The following is a 20,022-nucleotide window of genomic DNA, read 5'->3' as shown; positions in this document are numbered from 1 at the left end:
ACTGATTCGATCCTCTGCTTCATTCAGCCTTCTTTTAATTTCTTCTAGTGTACTCTTCTTTTCTGATATTGTGTTTGTCATTCCTGTCTAATTCCTTTTTATGATTTCAATGTCCTTTTTGATGGCTGCTATCTTTTTGTTTAGGTGTTAATTGTGTCCATCTATTGTTGCTCTAAGATTCTTGAGCATCCTACCAAACATTATTCTAAACTCTGTATCTGGTATCCTGGTTATTTCCATATCACTCAGTTCTTTTTCTGGGGATTTCTCTTGTTGATTCATTTGAATTGCATATCTCTGTCTTGTAATTTTGTCTCTGTATAGACTGCTCTTTTGGATGTGTTGTTTGTGTAACTAGCTGAGTATAGGGTTGGTGTTGTCTGCCTCCAGCTTTCAGTTGTGTTTTTTCTAGATTTTCTTGGGTTGGCTTCAGCTGTTATTTATAATCTGTTGTGGGCTAATTTTCTGCTGCTACTGCTCTTTTTGCTGTTTGTGAGAGCATTTTCTATGCCTTAGCTGGGTCAGGTGTGAGAAGCCTTTCCTTAAGATATTGTGTTTGTCATTCCTGTCTAATTCCTTTTTATGATTTCAATGTCCTTTTTGATGGCTGCTATCTTTTTGTTTAGGTGTTAATTGTGTCCATCTAATTATGGCTGTTAGGTCCTGAGCTGATGCTCTCTGTATCTGGCCACTGGATGTACCAGCCCTGGACCTCCCTGGCCAGAACCTGGCACAAACCAGTGGGGATCATTGCTTTTGACTGGATCTTAGTAACCTTGTTGGAGCTACAGGTGATCCAGAATATGTGGTTGCTTATGTTGAGCCCTGATGCCATTGTAAATCTCAGCTGTACTCCTAGTCTGGCTTTTATATACTCTTGGCCAGTGTGTGTGGTATCTCTATTGCTTAAGTATGATCTTTCAGCTGGCCCTCTGTTGCCTCTGCCTCCTCAAGCATGCGGGCACTGGCATTGCCAGGCATGTGGGCTCACAGGCCACAGCTCTGGCTGCTCTGCAGGTGCTGGAGACTCCATGCCTCACTGGGCTCTGCCATCCCCACCCCCCCACCCCCCACCCCCCACCCCCCACCCCCCACCCCCCACCTCCGTGAGTGCATGGGCTGCCTCTTCAGGCTCCGCCCCTTAAGGGCACAAGGGATGCCTATTCGGGCTCCACCCCTTGCCCTAGCCACGCAGGTCACCTGACTTCACCCCCCATGGGCGTGCGAGGCCTCGCCTGGTTCCACCCTGTGCTGGTGCACAGGATGCCTCACCCCACTGGGCTCCACCCACCATGGGTATTCGGGAGGCCTCTCCCATTCTGCTACTTACTGTCCACCATGGGTGCCGCCAGGCTCCGCCCCCCCATCACTGATGCTCGCACTGCTTCACTGGGCTCCAGTCCCATCCTCTCCATGGGCCAAGTGCTGCAGCCAGGCCCTCCCACCCTTCAGAGGGTACTCTGCAGGCTGGAGGGGGCGTGTAGCCCAGACCTCAGCACTCAAAACCTGTGTCCCTGATGTGCCTCTTGCTTCTAAGTGTCTCTCTGCACTGACTGGAGTAGGAAAGCCTCTGGGGGGGCAGGGTAACTGCTTCCCTCTGCTGGCTTGGTTTTCCCAGGTAGAATGTCCACTTTAGGTTTGAGGAGTGACCCAGTATAAGGGTCAGGGTGGCTGTCCTCCACAGTCTCTCCCTATGCCTTGGAGACTACACTTTCTTCTCACAACTCCTGTCCTCTGAGCACTCTCCACTCCCAGAGCCCTGGGTAAGTGTCTGTGAACGAGGTTTTCTGTGTAGTCCTTTTAAGATGGAGCCTGAGTCTGAGAGTTCTGTCTCCCTCTTGCAAACAGTAACTTGACTCTTCTTTCAGCTAAATACTGTCTGTTCACCTCCTCTAGTCTCTAGGGCTCCAGGCTGGGGTTCTAGTCCTGGGGCTGAGGACCCACAACTCTCCTGACAACCCACTCCACTGTGAGAGACCCTCTAGGCCATCTCTTGCTCCTGGGAGTGGGGCAGCCCTTTCTGCATCTCCACCCTTCCTACCAGTCTCAGTGTGGTTTATTCGATGATGCTTGGTTATAGATTCTTCTTAGTTTAGTCCAAAGTTGGTTTTTTAAGATGACTATTCTTAAGTTAAATTGTAATTCACTTTGTTTACTCCATCGCTATTTTCCCTCCAACTCTCATATTGGTTTTTGAATATTGAATATTGAATAAGTCTTGGGTTTCCAGAATAAACTTCACTTGATTTGTTGCTGTGTAGTAAAAGCAAAAACAAAACAAATAGGGCTATATTGTGTTATGGAATACAAAATTTGTGAGGCTTTTAAAAAGTAAAATTCAAATAAATTAATTATTTATTTTCTTCTTTTAGATTTTATTTATTCATTTTAGATAGAAGAGAGAGAGATAGGGAGAAAGAGAAGAAGGGAGGAGCAGGAAGCATCAACTTCCATATGTGACTTGACCAGGCAAGTCCAGGGTTTTGAACCAGCAACCTCAGTTTTCCAGATTGATGCTTTATCCACTGCACCACCACAGGCCAGGCAGAAATTAATTTCTTAATGTAGGCTATGCCCTAAGGTCCAGGGAGATATGGGTTCTCTCTGTGAATCATTAGGGATATTTTGGTAGAAAAGTGAAGAACACTTGATTCATTTTATTTGTTTTCTTGTCTCTCCCTCTACTGAAAGTAAACTTCTTGAGCACAGGACACATTTCTTTCTTATTTTTATATTCCTAGCACAAACTCAGACACTTAATAAAAGCATGATACAAATCAGAATAAATGAGAAAGATAATAAATGAATACCACTTAAAGTACATTCTGGAAGTATTTTTATATGTTTTACCTGATTTAGAAATCAAAATTGCCTGACCAGGCAGTGGCACAGTGGATAGAGCGTTGGACTGGGATGCAGAGGACCCGGGTCAAGACCCCAAGGTCGCCAGCTTGAGTGCGGGCTCATTTGGTTTGAGGAAAAGCCCACCAGCTTGAACCCAAGGTCGCTGGCTCCAGCAAGGGGTTACTCGGTCTGCTGAAGGCCCGCGGTCAAGGCACATATGAGAAAGCACTCAATGAACAACTAAGGTGTTGCAATGTGCAACAAAAAACTAATGATTGATGCTTCTCATCTCTCTCCGCTCCTGTCTCTCTGTCCCTATCTGTCCTTCTCTCTGACTCACTCTCTGTCTCTGTAAAATAAATAAATAAATAAATAAATAAATAAATGTTAAAAAAAATCAAAATTTTGCAGTCAAAAGATGAAAGCAAATGTAGATAACAAGGACATATCCCTTTTATTTATATACCAGCAAAGTCTGCAAAGTTTTTTCCTCTCCATTATTTCATGTGATCCTCCTAGTGACAATCCTAGGTAGGCAGCATAGTTATTTTATGTAAGGTAATAGAATCCAGGAGAAATCAATTTGCTTGTCCAAAGTCACACAGCTAATAGATGAGCAAGTAGAGGCTAGGAATCAGGTCTCTGATATCTAATATTGTTCTCAAATATAATGGTATTTAAAGGATGTGAAAATATTTGGTAATAAAAATAAACTCATTTTATGATGTAGCTGTTAAATTTTCAGTTACATCAACTATGAGTGTTTCAGAAAAGACTGAAGTTAAATTAAAAGATTGAATGAAGCATATGAATCTCAAATGAGGAGTTTTGACAATGGTGCATGGAGAGAAATTTGTGATAAGCAGTGTCACTCAAACAATTTTGTAAAAGGAGAAAAACGGAATAGCACTTTACAAAACTTAGTGTTTCAGGCCACGTTAAAAAAATGTATAAAACCAACTAATGTAACTACTAGGTCTTTAGTTAATATTTTTCCACATTTCTAAACATTGGAGTTAAGGGTATGCAAGCTACACTCCCCATCTTCTTTCCAGGTCACTTCAATGGGTACATACCAAAATTAAGTAGTGGAACAAAGGAATACTGTGACCCAATGGAATCATGTTATATTTAAACTACGTTTCAAAATCAACATATTGGAACATCAAAAATGGACCTAACGTGTCCTGGTAAACCAGTGTGATACCTCCAGAGACCACGTCATACCTTTCACAGTGTGCTAGCTGGGTCAGATTAACTAATCCCTTGGGTTTCCTGCCTTGACTCACTTTCCCCCCATTTCCCCAAAGTCTAAATATGTTTCAGGTAGATAGTGCAAACTTAATTACTTCACAATCTTCTTTAAAAACCTTCACATTGTTCAATGCAATATGAGGTCTAGGATCAGATCCTGGCACAGAAAAAAAACGTTAGTGGGAAAAATAGTGAAATCTAAACAAAGCTTATACTTTAGTTAATAGTAGTGTATCATTGTTGGTTTCTTAGTTTGATCATTCATTATACCATGGTAATGTAAGATATTCACATTAAGTGAAACTTAGTGAACAGCATACCAGAACTCTCTGTACTGTTTTTGAATGTTTCTGTAAATCTAAAATTACCTTGAAATAAAAAGTTGAAAAAATCTACACATACACCTCTCCAGCATCAAACTTCAGTGGGGGTAAGCAGGGAAGGATAGGAATCCACTTCCACAATCACTACATCCACCCTCTGATCCTGCTCCAGTGAACTACTTTCATTTATACTAACAGGCCATTCTCTCTAGCCTCTGAACAAATTGATTGCTGTTTTTTGGTCTAGTATGCTCTGCTGACAATGCCATCTCCTTCACTCCCTTTTTTTGTATTTTGCTTGGCTAAAATTTTACTTGTATGTTGCAGACCTTAATTTGGATGTTATGCATATGCTCCCAGTGTACCCTCTATATACTCCTGATTTGTCACTTTCACACTGTACTGCCTCCCTCATTACTATATTGTTAACTCTGGATCTGCTATTCTTACCCACCACTTTCATAAACAAGGTTTAATTTCACAGGTTCTAATACTTTGAAGACTAAACTTTCCATTTGAGTAATTATTCTTGCTATTTATACACTGTGATATTATGAGGGTGGAGAGTTTTAGTTTTTCTCTTGGTACTGTTGAGTTTCTGACTGAGAATCATGTTTCTGTACCAATATCAACTTGTTCTCAAAGGGGGACAAATATACATATACCCCTGCATTGCATGGAATCATTGAGACATGATCCTTATAATAAGCCTAGTTAACATCCATCATTATACCATACATAAGTACAAATTTTTTTCTTGCGATGAAAATTTTTAAAAATTACTTTCTTATCAACTTTCAATAGCAACTTTCAAATGTCACCATGCTGACTTATTTAGTTACAGCTGGAATTTTGTTGTGTTTTTTTTTTTAACCTCCTTCACTCATTTTACCTCTGGTATAGAAAACTAATCTTTTCTCTATAATTCACAAGCTCCATTTCTTTTGTTGTTGCATTTTGGGGATAATTTTTTTTGTGTGGAGGATTTATTTTTTTTTAAGATTCCACATATAAGTAAGGTAATATAATATTTGTCTTTCTTCATCTGACATATTTCACTTAGCATAATGCCTTCAAGGTCCATTTAGTTGTCTCAAATGACAAGATTTTTCTTTATCCATGCATCCGTCGATGGACACTTAGGTTGCTTCCTTATCTCAGCTATTGTATATAATGCTGCAATGAACATAGGAGTGCAAATAACTTTTTGAGCTAGTGTTTTTGTTTTCTTTGGATAAAGTATTGCTAGATCAACCATGGCTGGGTAACTCAGTTGGTTATAGCATTGTCCCAAAACATCAAGGTTGTGGGTTCAATTCCCTGGTGAATCAATCAATGAATGCATAAAGAAGTGCAACAACAAATCAATCTCTCTCTCACTCTTCTCTCTCTCTAAAATTAATACATTTTTAAAAAGTAAAAATAAAAAAAGAATTGCTGGATCATATGATAGTTCTAGTTTTAATTTTTGAGGAACCTGGTTACTGTTTTTCTTAGTGGCTGCACCAATTTACATTGCCACCAACAAGAATACACAGAAGTTCCCTTTTCTCCACATCTTTACCAATACTTGTTAGCTCTTATATTTTTGATAATAGTTATTCTAACAGTTGTGAGGTGATGTCTCATTGTGGTTTTGATTTGCATTTCCCTAGTGATTTGTGATATTCAATACTTTTTCATGTATGTGTTAGCAATCTGTATGTCTTCATTCTATATATCATACTATACTGTGATGTATGGAATGGTTCTATACAGCATGTTATGTTAAATGGTGAATAAAACGAAGTACTTTATTATTTTAGTTGATGCATTACAGATATTATATACTATGAGTACATCATAATTTATTTGGCATTCCTCTATTAATAATCAATTAGGTTGTTTCCATTTTTTCCTCAACCAATAACAATTCTGTGAAAAACTGCCTTATACACACTACCCTGGGAAAAGAAGGCAACAAGAAAGGTATGAACATTTAACTTGATTGTGAAACTCAATTCCCTGGAGCTCTTGTTAAAACACAAATTCATACCCTTTCCTCCATCGGAGTTTGTGATTCTACAGGTATGGAGGTTAAGGTCTGAAAATTTCCATTTCTACCAAATTCCCAGGCAGAGCCTATGCTGTTATTCTGGGGAGTTAACTATATTTTGGGAACCACTATCTTATGTAGCAGAAGAAAAGGAAGATAGGATGGATAGATACTTATGTTTGGTAACCAGATGATCAGGAAGTTCTTAGCTAATGACATGTTTTGTTTATGAAATAAGAGTTGGGGTCAAGTATTGAAAATGTGGGAGCAAGAAGGATGTGGTACTGGGGTAAGACATTAGAGAAAAGTGGAAACGTTAAAAAAAAGCTATTGCAGAAGTTAGAAAGAAGGTAAGAGAGTGAATTGTTCAAAGGATATGAATTCAAATTACTAGACAATTTTGAAATATCATTTGAGATCTGTGGTCTCACTTGAGATCTATAGTCACTATAGATATATATACTATACTATATATAGTATAGTGCACTTATTCTGCTCTATTGTGTAACTTTTCCCACTCGACATGGAGAAAGTAAATTAGCTGTTTCACCCAAGACTGAAGTTTGGCTCCCTGTTGTCTCAAAAAGACAACCAGTAACTCATGCTAGAAACCTGGTGTCACCATTGATTCCTTCACTCACCATAGCCCATCCATTATTAATATAATGGCTACCACTAAATGTAATGCTTACTATGCTCTAGGAAATGTTATAAATGTGCTATGTTGTATATAATAACACATTTAATACTGACACTTCCCATAAGTATTATTATTACCTTCACTTTGTAAATCAGGATACTGAGGCATAGAGAAATTAAAGGTTTTTCCAAATTCACACAGCTAGGAAGTGGCAGAGCTGAGCTTCAAACCATGCGTTCCCATGCAAGGGTCCAGTTCCTAGGCTATTTTGCTTCATTTCAACTTCCTAACTATCTTTCTGATCTACCCACTTTTCTCCTTTTTCACAGCATCTCCACAATCCTAGCCCAAGCCATGTCATATCTCATTCAGAATACTGCCTTAAACTCCTGAACAGTTTTTCAGCTTTCATGCTTGCTACTACTTTATAACTCATTGGCCACATCGCTACCAAACTGCATTCAAAAATACAAAACAGCTCAAGTTTTTCTCCTGTATTAAAGCACTTCAGTGGTTTCCCATTGTTCTTAGCATAAACCCCCAACATCCTTGTCATGATTTACAGGGTTTTGAATGATCTGACACCTTCTCAACCTGCCAAACTAGATCACTTGTCATTATTTTCCCTAAATCACTCTATTCCAGCCTTAACAGCTTCATTTAAGTTCTTGAAATACAATAAATTATTTTCTTCAGCAGAGCCTTTGCATTGCTGTTGCTATTATCTAGAATGTCTATCCCACAGTTCTTTCCATGGGTGGTTACTTCTCATTCCTGAATTCTCAATTCCATGTCACTTTCAGAGAGATATTTTCTGACTATTGTAAGTAGGTTCCCTCCAATTCCACAAACATACTTTTTTGTTATTGTCTATTACAGCAACTTGTTTTCTTCAGAGCAGTTTTCACAATTGTTTTTAGAAAGAAAGAGATGGAGGGAGGAAAAAGAAGAGAAGTATTAACTCGTAGTTGCTTCACTTTAGTTGTTCATTGATTGCTTTCTCATATGTACCTTGACTGGGGGACTCTAGCAGGGCAAGTGACCCCTTGCTCAAGCCAGTGACCTTGGGATCATGTCGATGATCCTTCACTCAAGCCGATAAGCCCACGCCCAAGCCACTGAGCCCACACTCAAGCAGGCAAACTTGGGATTTTGAACCAGGGACCTCAGAGTTTAAGGTCTACACTCTATCTACTGTGCCACTACCGGTTAGGCAGTTTTCACTATTTTTAAATTTTGTTTTATTGTTTATTATCTCACACAGCCTTCCTTGTTACCTTCATGAAGGCAGGGGCCAAGTCTGTTTTATTCAACCAATGTATACCAGTCCCTGTAATAGTGATTAACACATAATAGGTACCCAATAAATACTGACAAGGCAATGAGTTCATGTGTTTGAACCAGTCAACTGATAATATCAGACAGGAAGTATGATATGTTCATTGAGAAGTTCAAAGGAGAGATTTGACATAGGAGTCATAGGGTTATTTACTGTGGTAGATACCCTGGGAATGAATGAGATATACCTGAGAGTGAGAATAGAATAAAATAAAAGAGGATCTGGCAATAAGACTGAAGAAACTAATATTTAAAGATGCATTTGAGAAGAATGAGCTATCAAAGCAATGAAAAGAAATGCTTTCATAGTCAAATGAATCAGTGGATTCATTCATGCCATCTGGATTTTGTGATAAGAAGTTCTTTTGACTCTTGCTTCAAAGTATGTCTAGAATCTGATAACTTTTAACCACTTTCACTGCTATCCGTTTAATTCAAGTCAATATTACAATTATATTTTGATTGGTCTACCTGCTTTCACCCTTGCTGCCTACAGTGTATTCTGGACTCAGCAGCCAAAGTGATTCTGTTACGAGGTAAGACAGATACGTCACTCCTCTGCTCAAGGCCTTCCAGTGGCTCCTCCTAACTTCAATCACAGTAAAAAGTGACAGGGATCAGAATTTGCCAAGAAATAAGTCACTTTGGTATAAGGATTATTTTAAACTAATGGGTTTTTTTAATTAACTTATTTATTGATTTTAGAGAAAGAGAAAAAGGGAGAGAGAAAGAAAAAAAAATCAAGTTGTTCTTCCACACATTCATGCATTCATTTGTTGATTCTTGTATGTGCCCTGACTGGGGATTAAAACCACACCATTGGCATATCAAACTGCACAATGACACTCTAACCAACTCAGCTACTTGGACAGGGCTGATGGTTTTTACAAAGCAGCAGACACAAGAAAAACTCTGAAACCTCAATAGAAATTATCTTTTTGTTAGAAACATTTATATTTATAAGATAAATCTCCATTTGTAAGAGTATCTTTCTCTATGTAACAGGAGGAGCATTACCAAATCTCTGGAAACTGTTATTACTGTAGAAGGCCAGAATTTAGGTCTGTATAACAACCATGTCCTATTTACTGTGATTTTCCTGATTAATTTCCATAACTCTCTCTCCTCTCCCAATCTTCTTTTGTCTTTAGCTGAAGATGGTATTTAAGGTAATAGCTTGAGTCATTTTGGGGAATTACTCAGTTTTCCCATGTCTCTCCCATGTATACAGGATATACATGTTATTAAACTTCTGTTTTCCTCATGTTAATCTGTCTTTTATTACAGAGAGCTCTTGGACAAGAACCTAGAAATATAGAGGGAGAATTATTTTTATTCCTAGACAAAAGCAAAGTTTTTGATCTAAAAAGACTTTTGTGATCTGACCTCTCTGCTACTTAAGAGCCTTATATCTTACTACTCTTGAATTCTTTCACCCAGTTACAGCCATACTGGCCTACCAGCTGTTGTTAGAATAAGGCAGGTAAAAGACATGCTTCAGTCCTCCTGGCATGGTCTTCCTCCAGGTATTCACGTGACTTACTCCCTAGTCTATCATTGCTTCAATTTTACCTTCTTAATGTAAGAGGCCAACTTTGATCAGTCCATTTAATTTTGCATGCTTCCACTTCTGCACTCCAGAATCCTGCTACTTACTATGCTCTATTTAAAATATATATATTGATTTTAGAGAAAGAGGAAGGGAGGGAGACAGAAAAGTGGATCTGTTCCTGTATGTGCTTTGACCAGGGATCAAACCTGCAACCTTTGCATATTAGAATGATGCTCTAACCAACTGAGCTATTCAGCCAGGACTCTATTTCTTTCATAGTATTTTTTATCTTTAAATATAGTTTATAATTTATTTATTTGGTTTATTGTTTATTGTCTATCCTTTCCTCACCAAAATGTTGGATTCAGGTAGGCAGGGGCTTGTGTGTTTTTGTTCACTGCCCCTCCTTCCCCAATATAGTCTGATACTGCAACCACCATGATCTCTTTAAGATGAAAACTGATTACCTTGCTTCTTAAAAAATGTTTCTCTCCCCATTGCCTTCTGATCTAGTCAGTAGGCCCTCTGCCTCCCTCTCCAGCTTCTTTGTGACATCTGACTGGACTCTATGCCATAATGTATTTATTCCCAGCACCTAAAACTGTTGGCGCATAACAGACACTAACCAAATATTTGCTAAATGAATGAATGGATAGATGGTCCTCAGAACAAGATTATAAATGCAGCTACCCATTCTTCTAATATCTACTTGTTACATTTAAATATTTGAGCTGGAATTTATTTTGGAATAATAAGTGTGATATGAATCCAGAATTTTCCCCTTTAAATAGCTCTCTGTCTCACCCCCTCTTTGACATATTTCCTAAGGCATACTTAGGTTCCTTTTTTTAAAATAAAAATTATTTATTTGTTTTAGAGAGAGGAGAGAGGTGGTAGGAAGGAGGGGGAAGTATCAACTCATGATGGTTGCGTCTCATACATGCCTTGACCAGGCAAGCCAAGGGTTTCAAAATAGCAACTTCAGTATTCCAGTTCAAGGATTTATCTGCTGCACCACCACAATCAAGCAGGTTCCTTTTAATTGAGTATTAAATTTGGTTAAAACACACCATCTCCCTCATTATGGAGAAAGATACAGTAGGATTATATTTTTGTTCATTCAGCCAGTTCCTATATAGATATCAGAACCATATGCTCATTAAAAAGTTTTTATTCCTTGCTTGTAGCTAAGTAGGCTAATAGGCTATCTTCTGGACAGCAGCTACTTAAAGTGGTTTGGAAAGTCTCCCAATCTTTAATTACATAAAACTCTTTTCTCTCTTTTTCCTTTTTTTTTATTTTTTATTTTTCTGAAGCTGGAAATGGGAAGAGACAGTCAGACAGACTCCCGCATGCGCCCGACCGGGATCCACCCGGCACGCCCACCAGGAGGCAACGCTCTGCCCACCAGGGGGCGATGCTCTGCCCCTCTGGGGCGTCGCTCTGCCACGACCAGAGCCACTCTAGCGCCTGGGGCAGAGGCCAAGGAGCCATCCCCAGCGCCTGGGCCATCCTTGCTCCCATGGAGCCTTGGCTGCAGAAGGGGAAGAGAGAGACAGAGAGGAAGGAGAGGGGGAGGGGTGGAGAGGCAGATGGGTGCCTCTCCTGTGTGCCCTGGCTGGGAATCGAACCCGGGACCTCTGCACGCCAGGCCAACGCTCCACCACTGAGCCAACCGGCCAGGGCCTCTTTTTCCTTCTTGCTTCATACCAGATAACACACATTTTTAGAAAAATGTTGGCAAGATATCTTTCTCTGGTTTGGAAAACAGGCATAACTAGATGCAGAGTGACAGGAGAGCTTCAATTTACTTGTTCAGAGATATCCCTAGGTGATGATTGAAGGTAATTTCTTAATCATTTAACTGGTGCAAGTCTTTAATACCATGAAATGTTTTTGTTTTGTTTTATTATTGTTTTTTGGGGTTTTTTTTTGTTTTATTTTATTTTTTTTTTTTTTTTGTTTTTTTTTTTTTTTTTTTTTAGTTAGAGAGAGAGAGAGAGAGAGAGAGAGAGAGAGAGAGCCCTTTGCAGGTAAATAAGGATAAAGACAAAACCATCAGTTTTAATATTTAATTTACTAGTTATGCAGCTCATACTAAGTATCATGGAGGATAAAAAGAACTTGCAAGTCATTCAGCCAACATTTGGTGAGCACTGATTATATTTCAAGTATAACTAGTGGCAAAGTAAAAGTAATATTGCTTGACTCAGTCTTATCAGTCAGTCATTGAGATGGCATCTGGAGAGAAAGAATGTCAAGGGAATAATTATAGTAAAGAGAAAATGTAACTATATTTAATGATAATCCAAAGAAAAAAAGAAATAAAGGGGAAAATCTAGACTATCTATGAGGAGGAGGAATAGGATTTAGAGATTAGTGTGAGACCTGCTTATCAGACTGTAGATTGATCAGAGTCCCTCACACTCATCCCACTCACATCTCCTTTCTCCTGGATTACATAAGCTATACCCTGTTTCCTGAGTCTCCTTCCCCCAGTACAGTCTTCATACTGCAGCCACCATGATCGCTTTGAGATGAAATCTGATTACCTTGCTCCTTCTCTTAATAAAGCTCTCCCCCACCCCAGATCTAGTCAGTGGGCCCTCTGTCTCCCTCTTCAGCTTCTTTGTCAAGTTTGTCCCTACTCTATGCTACAGCCATAATGACTTCCAATTGCATCAACTAGCCATCTATCCCTCCTCTCCCCTCTATTCCTGGTCCCTGTAAGTGTTGTCCCCAAGTCTAGAACACTCTCCTCCTCCTTCCCCCAAATTCCTAGGCAGTACCTGCAAAGACAAGAGAGATCTAACAGAGATGTACATTTCCTTGTTGAGACCCAGGGGACATCTGTTGTAGATGGACTGCCCTATACTAGTGGAGGCCTGGTTCAGACTCAGAACTTAGGCAAGGTCCTGTAGTCCCAGAGGATGGGACTTTTCTGGGGTTCATCTGGGTATGCAGAGGCAATTTTTCTTTCTTTCTTTTTTCTTAAGACCTTTATTTATTCATTTTATATTTTATTTATTCATTCTAGAGAGAAGCAAGACGGAAGGGGGGAGAAGCAGGAAGTATCAACTCCCATATGTGCCTTGACCAGGCAAGCCTAGGGTTTCGAATCTGCAACCTCAGCATTCCAGGTCAATGCTTTATCCACTGCGCCACCACAGGTCACCCGCAATCTTTTATTGGTTTAAAAGGTTCTGCCTACCTTGACGCCCTCATTTTATGACCCTTCAATTTCTGTCACCGGGGATCTCTTTCTGTCCCTTGATACGTGCAAACTCTTAACCCCACTTTGTGCTTAGGGCTCTCTTCTTTTCCTGAAAAACTTTCCCCCCAGCATTCCCATGGCTGGTTTATATTTTCTTTTCAGATTTGATCTTCAAAGACACCAACCACTTCAGATAGTCCTTCCCTAATGACTAAATAAAATCTGGTCTCCCCAAAGATTGTCCATCGAAATATCTAGTTTACTTCCTCCTTGGACCGAATCACAACATACAATTGTTTTATTTATTTAACTTTTTTAAAATTTAGTTTTTAAAGAAATTAGAAAATTTTTAATCTTTGTAATTCCCCCCGTAGGATTGGCATATAAAATACAGAATTCTTAGTTAAATTTGAAATTCAGGAAAACAATAAATAAGTGTTCTTTTTTTTTTTTTGCATATGATACTGGGGCATAATTACACTAAAAAAATTATCTAAACCTGAAACTTAAGTGGGCGACCTGTATTTTTATTTGTTAAATCTGGTTCCTTACCCAGGGAAGTCCCTTGCCCTTGCCTCGCTTGTTCTGGGTTATATTTTCATGGCCAAGCCCAGAGCCTGCCATTTATGTGTTGTTTATCTGCTGTTGTTTTGTATGATTTTCCCCCACCTGATTTCTATTTGTCAGAATTTTATCCATACACTATAAATTTTTTAATTTTTTTTATTGAAAAGAAATGTATTGAATTTATTTGTGGTGACATTGGATAATAAAGTTGTATGGGTTTCAGGTGTAAAATTCTATAACAAATCACCTGTGTACTGTATTGTGTGTTCACTACCCCAGAAAATTTTTGCTAAAAATATTTTGGGAAAATATATACTTTATAATCTAAACTTGTTTTCAATTTCTGCAAAATTGACATAGTAGGATCACCTACCCTCACACACTATTCTTGAGAATTAAATGAGTTAAGGGGTGTTCAAGTTTAGCATCGTGCCCAATTCACTAGAACACGCAATTAAAGTTCTTCATTAAACGCAGCTTGTGAATCATTTCAGCGGAAAGCAAAAACGCGCTTTTATGGAGCACGGGTGGGGGCTGGGAAAACTGTTAGAAATCGGCGCGGGCCTATAAACTGAGGGCCCGGAAATAGGAGGAGCTAAGGGTGAATGGCAGAAAAGACAGCCATTGGGGAGACTGGGAACTACTTCCCCACCCGTTGCGTTTCAAATTCTAAGCTCCGTTTTCATCCGGGTTCTTCAGCCTCGTTCCCGGGCAGTATAAAGTTTGCTGTCTCCTTTGTTCGCCCTCGTTGCGCAGTCGTTCCAACGGGTTCACTCCTCCGTTTTCGAACCTCGCGGCGCTCCCTCGTCCCGAGCGACTGGGAATCCCCTGTCGGCTACTTTGTAGCAGCTTGAAGTCGTCATCGCCCCTCCGGTAAGTGTATCCTTCCCTTCGCCCTTTTTTCCGGACACACTTGCCACGTTAGAATTTGGGATTATCTCCCAGGAGATGGGGCTGGCGGGCGCCATTTTAAGAACCCATAGGTGTCGACCTATATAGATAAAGCTGAGAGTGTCAGAGGGAAACAGATGTAGGATATCCGTTTGGTTGGAAGCGTCGAGAAAGTTTGGCTCTCGCCCGCGGTGGTGGCGGCGGAGGTCGGGACGGTGACTGGAGCGGGACAAGGAGAGACCGCACCGTCGCGGTCCTTGCACCGGATGGTTCGGGCGCTGGGCATGGGCACGTGCACTTTCCGCGGGGTTCTAGCTGATTGCGGCCTTGGGGAGGAAGCCCTTGGAATTTTCCCAGCTACTGTTGTTGGGAAAAGTTACTGCCCCGCGGACGGTGTCGGTTGGTCTGGGCTGAGTCCAAGTGTCGCCATTTTGTGTTTTCCACGCGGTTTTTAATTGGGTTCTGCTGCAGTCATGGAATGTTGAGTGTTCCAGTGCGCGACTTCACGTTCCGTTATCTGCTATGAAATGATATTGATGCTTTTTAAAGTTTTTGTTACCTTTTCGGCGGGCCAGCGGCTACTGAAGGGAAGGCATAACTTGGCTGAAACTTTGAAATTCTTAATACACTAACAAATCCTAATGAGTATAGATACAAAGTTTTTGGAAGACGGCTTGGTGTTAAGGACTTGGTTTGTTCTGTCACCTTGAGTCAATAGTCTTTGGGATAGTTAGGATGTAATTGTATCTTTAAAAGGATACAAACCTGGGATTAAAACTAAAACTTGCTCAAATGTTGAGTGGCCGTTATTTGACTAAAACTGCCAAGGTGGATTAAGGGTAGAGCCATAAGTTAAATTGCTCCTTTTAACCAGTGTAATGGAAATTGCGCTATGGCCTAATTTAGTAATTTGAGTTTTCTACTGAGGCTTATAAAAGATCGCTCTTGGTGTCTTTAGTTATTAAGGAATAATGATTTCAGTAAAACGAGAATAATGCTCCCCGATAAATATATGTATTTGATAAACTTGAGGAACTTTTCTCAGGGATATAATAACTATATTTTTCAATAGATTCTCACCAGAGCGGAAAAATGGTTGAAGCCGATCGCCCAGGAAAGCTCTTCATTGGTGGCCTCAATACAGAAACAAATGAGAAAGCCCTTGAAGCAGTATTTGGTAAATATGGACGAATAGTGGAAGGTGAGTTTATCTGAAAGTATATGTAGGGCTACTTCGTAATTCAAAAGGGAAGCTGTGATGAATTTATTGCAGTGATCATTGAGATGATAATGTATTTTGTCCTCTAAGAAGTTCTGAGCTTTCTTTTTCAAATATTTACTTTTCTTAGTTCATTCTAATTGGAATAACAGTAATACATTCTCCCCCTGGAAATTACTTTTCAGTACTCTTGATGAAAGATCGTGAAACCAACAAATCGAGAGGATTTGCTTTTGTCACCTTTGAAAGCCCAGCAGATGCTAAGGATGCAGCGAGAGACATGAATGGAAAGGTGAGATTTTCTGCATGCCGATAGGATTTCGTAGTGTGTGATAGAGCGCAGTGTTAGCCAAGTCTGGTCTATGGCACATCTTGAATTTTTTGAGTGTATACCTTTTCAGGACCCTGTGATGATAGCTCTTTGTAATTTTAAAACCAAATTTGCTGATTATATTTTAACAAGAGTCTTTCAGTTTAGAATATTATGTGATATTTATTTTGTCTGGGAATTATAAACTGTTTTGATAAGTTGACGACTGGCTTTGTTTTAAAATACTACCCACCAGTAACGCAGTGAATTCACCATTTGGTTCAAATTGCCAGTATAAGTCTTAAAGACTAGTAAGCATTTTAAGTAAATGAAAAAGAAAAACTGGCTATATTTGTATTTCTTTTTCCTTTTTAAAAAATTTTTTATTTATTGATTTTAGAGAGAGACATGTCAATTTTTTTCCACTTATACATTCATTGGTTGATTCTTGTATGTGCCCTGACTGGGGATTGAACTCGCAACATTGTGTATTGGGATGGTGCTTTAACCAACTGAACTACCTGGCCAGAGCTGTGTTGTTTTTCTTAGACTCATTAGTAAGTGAAATTTACCTGTAATTACATTTTGAAGGACGTGGGTGTCACAGTGTGCAGCGAATCTGCAAGTTTTATTTATGTGTTTGTTTATTTATTTATTTGTTGTAGATTTTTAGTGATTTTAGAGTGGGAGGGAGCAGCAAGTCCCAGTAGTAGCTGTTTATATGTGCCTTGGCCAGGCAAGCCTGGGGTTTCAAACTGGCGACCTCAGCATTCCAAATCAATGGCTTTGTCCATTGCGCTACCACAGGTCAGGCTGCAAGTTCTTTTTAAATGTTGGTGTGATTAACCACTTTGATATTATATTAAGTCCTTAGATGGAAAAGCCATAAAGGTAGAACAAGCCACTAAACCATCATTTGAAAGTGGTAGACGTGGACCACCTCCACCTCCAAGAAGCAGAGGCCCTCCAAGAGGACTTAGAGGCGGCAGAGGAGGAAGTGGGGGCACCAGGGGACCTCCCTCACGTGGAGGGCACATAGGTAATATCTTGGGTTAACCTCAGGTTTGGTGATTAAGTTAGGAACTGCGAACTCACATCATGTGTACTTTGGTTATGTCTTTGTTTAAAAGCACTGGCTTTTGAAATTTAGAACACATGCTCATCTATTAAAGTGATAATGGCTTGAAAACAGACAGGGCATCCCATTCTAAGTTAAATTACATTGTGTTTTTAAATGATGGAAATATACTATTCTTAAGGTAGTTGACTCTGTAGGAAAAAACACTTGCAGAAAAGTTTTGATAGGCATATGAAAATTAATTTTTTTAGTTTTCTTTGAAGTAACTTGACCACCCTTTAGTTTTATTTTACTAGTCTATATAGACATGTTTGAGTTTGTATGAGTGAAAACTGAAGATTTTCCAGCTAGAATATTATTGATCAAAGAACTTTTATAATCTTTTCTTGATTCTTAAGTATTAACATCTTTTTCTTTTCTTTTCTAATGTAGATGATGGTGGCTATTCCATGAATTTTAACATGAGTTCTTCCAGGGGACCACTTCCAGTAAAAAGAGGACCGCCACCAAGAAGTGGGGGTCCTCCTCCTAAAAGATCTGTTCCTTCAGGACCAGTTCGCAGCAGCAGTGGGATGGGAGGAAGAGGTAAAGGTTGCATTTAAGATCATCTATCCGACCACCGTAACCAAAAGATTGAGGTGTAAATGCTAAATGTGATGTTTAAAATTACTTTGTGGACTCCAATATGATCTAGGTACATGCAGAAAATGAGCACTGAAAAGACTTTAGATATGACTAGAAAGTTTTAGAGAACAAAATATCTTGATTTATTTCCATGTCATATGTTATTAAATTACTAATTGTCACTGCCAGACTGTAAACTCAGTTTAATTTTTTTTAGTGTATATTTTTTTAACTTCTTATTTTTTTTAATTGACTTAGAGTGGAAAACATCAATTTGTTGTTTCATTTATCTATGCAATCATTGATTGGTTCTATGTACCCTTACCCAAGGGATCGAACCCTAACTGTTGGTGAATCAGGATGACACTCAAATCAATTGAGTTACCATACTAGGGTTCTTTGGGTATATTTTAATAATGGTTGTTTTTCCTTAAGCTCCTGTATCACGTGGAAGAGATAGCTATGGAGGTCCACCTCGAAGGGAACCCCTGCCATCTCGTAGAGATGTTTATTTGTCCCCAAGAGATGATGGATATTCTGCTAAAGACAGGTAACAGAAGAATGTAGTAGCCTTTGTCTCATTAATAGTTAGAGTTGAATGGAAGAGCTCATCAAAAGTATAAACCAAGTTACTTTTTTTATAGCTATTCAAGCAGAGATTACCCAAGTTCTCGTGATACAAGAGATTATGCACCACCACCAAGAGATTATACTTACCGTGATTATGGTCATTCCAGTTCACGTGATGACTATCCATCAAGAGGCTATAGGTAAATGACTTTGCCTCCATGGTTTTGCCGAAAAACTTGATGCTCTGGGACTTACAAGTTTTTCTCTTTAATTTAGTGATAGAGATGGCTATGGTCGTGATCGTGACTATTCAGATCATCCAAGTGGTGGTTCCTACAGAGATTCATATGACAGTTATGGTAAGATATGGTTTAGTATCTTGTGATTATCACTAGCTTGAGTTTTTAGGTTCATGAGCCAGTTAACTAGGCTGTGTGGTGCTTGCTTTTAAAGGGATGTTTGCTTGCTTTTAAGGGGGTAACTACCAGCTGGGCTTTTCCTAGTTTTTTGAGGGGCTTTTGTTTTTTTCTAAGTTTGTTCTTATGTGTTTGGGGGGGGGGGGGCTGGTTTTTTGTTGTTGTTTTGAGGCTGTTTGCTTGCTTTGGAGGGGATTTTGCTTGCTTAAATTGGCAGCCTTATGTGTTTTCCCCCAACAGTGAAAATACAGTTTAAAAATTTTATTAACATCATCAAATGTTTACCATTCCAATATGAAGGAAAGTCAACAGTTCAAAATTGCAACTTATCACTGGAAAGTGGCTGAGTGTCTACTATAAAATAACAAGCTGTCTGGAATATCCTCTTGAAACACACACCGTCTTCAGTCTTTTCAAACAAACATTAAAACCCATCCATTTCCATATCTCAGCAATGAGCAAATCCCTGTTAATGGCCAGCAATGGCAGAGTTTAAAACCTCCCAGTTCAGAAAGTAAACATTTAATACAGAAATTCTGTAAATTCAGATTTAAATGTTGTCTATATACAATTTATAGTGTTGCCATATTACCTGACCATTGACCCTGCAGGTAACTCACGTAGTGCTCCACCCACACGAGGGCCCCCGCCATCTTATGGTGGAAGCAGTCGCTATGATGATTACAGCAGCTCACGTGACGGATATGGTGGAAGTCGAGACAGTTACTCAAGCAGCCGAAGTGATCTCTACTCAAGTGGTCGTGATCGGGTTGGCAGACAAGAAAGAGGGCTTCCTCCTTCTATGGAAAGGGGGTACCCTCCTCCACGTGATTCCTACAGCAGTTCAAGCCGCGGAGCACCAAGGGGTGGTGGCCGTGGAGGAAGCCGATCTGATAGAGGGGGAGGCAGAAGCAGATATTAAAAACAAAACTTTGGACCAAAATCCCTGTTCAAAGAAACAAACAAAAAGTGGAACCTATTCTGTCATAACTACCCAAGGACTACTAAAAAGAGAAAATTGTGTTACCTTTTTTAAATTTCCTGTTAAGTTCCCTTTCCATAATTTTTATGTTCTTGTGAGGGGAAAAGTAAATCATGTTTAATCTCATGACATTGCTTTCAACAAGCAAATGTTAAATGTGGTAAG

The 20,022-nt window shown here is 39.4% G+C and overlaps 1 protein-coding gene and 1 non-coding gene across 2 annotated transcripts; both read left to right on the top strand.

Annotated features, from left to right (window-relative positions):
* The first annotated feature begins 14,484 nt into the window (after positions 1-14,484).
* RBMX (RNA binding motif protein X-linked) lies at positions 14,485-19,805 on the top strand. Its single transcript, XM_066356149.1, has 9 exons — positions 14,485-14,640; positions 15,731-15,859; positions 16,063-16,169; positions 17,055-17,226; positions 17,698-17,850; positions 18,325-18,439; positions 18,534-18,659; positions 18,736-18,818; positions 19,487-19,805. Exons 2-9 carry the CDS (start codon positions 15,751-15,753, stop codon positions 19,795-19,797), a joined length of 1,176 nt encoding a protein of 391 aa, XP_066212246.1. The 5' UTR covers positions 14,485-14,640; positions 15,731-15,750; the 3' UTR covers positions 19,798-19,805.
* On the top strand, positions 15,911-15,980 carry LOC136386628 (small nucleolar RNA SNORD61). Its single transcript, XR_010747992.1, has one exon. It is a non-coding gene; the product is annotated as a small nucleolar RNA SNORD61 (small nucleolar RNA).
* Positions 19,806-20,022: the final 217 nt, after the last annotated feature.

Source organism: Saccopteryx leptura, chromosome X (assembly GCF_036850995.1).
Source record: "Saccopteryx leptura isolate mSacLep1 chromosome X, mSacLep1_pri_phased_curated, whole genome shotgun sequence".
NCBI classification, from domain to species: domain Eukaryota; kingdom Metazoa; phylum Chordata; class Mammalia; order Chiroptera; family Emballonuridae; genus Saccopteryx; species Saccopteryx leptura.
This window is presented reverse-complemented; position numbering and strand designations above follow the sequence as displayed.

What these genes read in the sequence shown, in the direction of transcription:
- RBMX (XM_066356149.1), top strand. Translation starts at nt 15,751, where the DNA reads ATGGTTGAAGCCGATCGCCCAGGAAAGCTCTTCATTGGTGGCCTCAAT. An exon ending in CTCACGTGGAGGGCACATAG is followed by an intron (nt 17,227 to 17,697) that starts GTAATATCTTGG and finishes TTTCTAATGTAG; the next exon opens with ATGATGGTGGCTATTCCATG. An exon ending in CAGTGGGATGGGAGGAAGAG is followed by an intron (nt 17,851 to 18,324) that starts GTAAAGGTTGCA and finishes TTTTTCCTTAAG; the next exon opens with CTCCTGTATCACGTGGAAGA.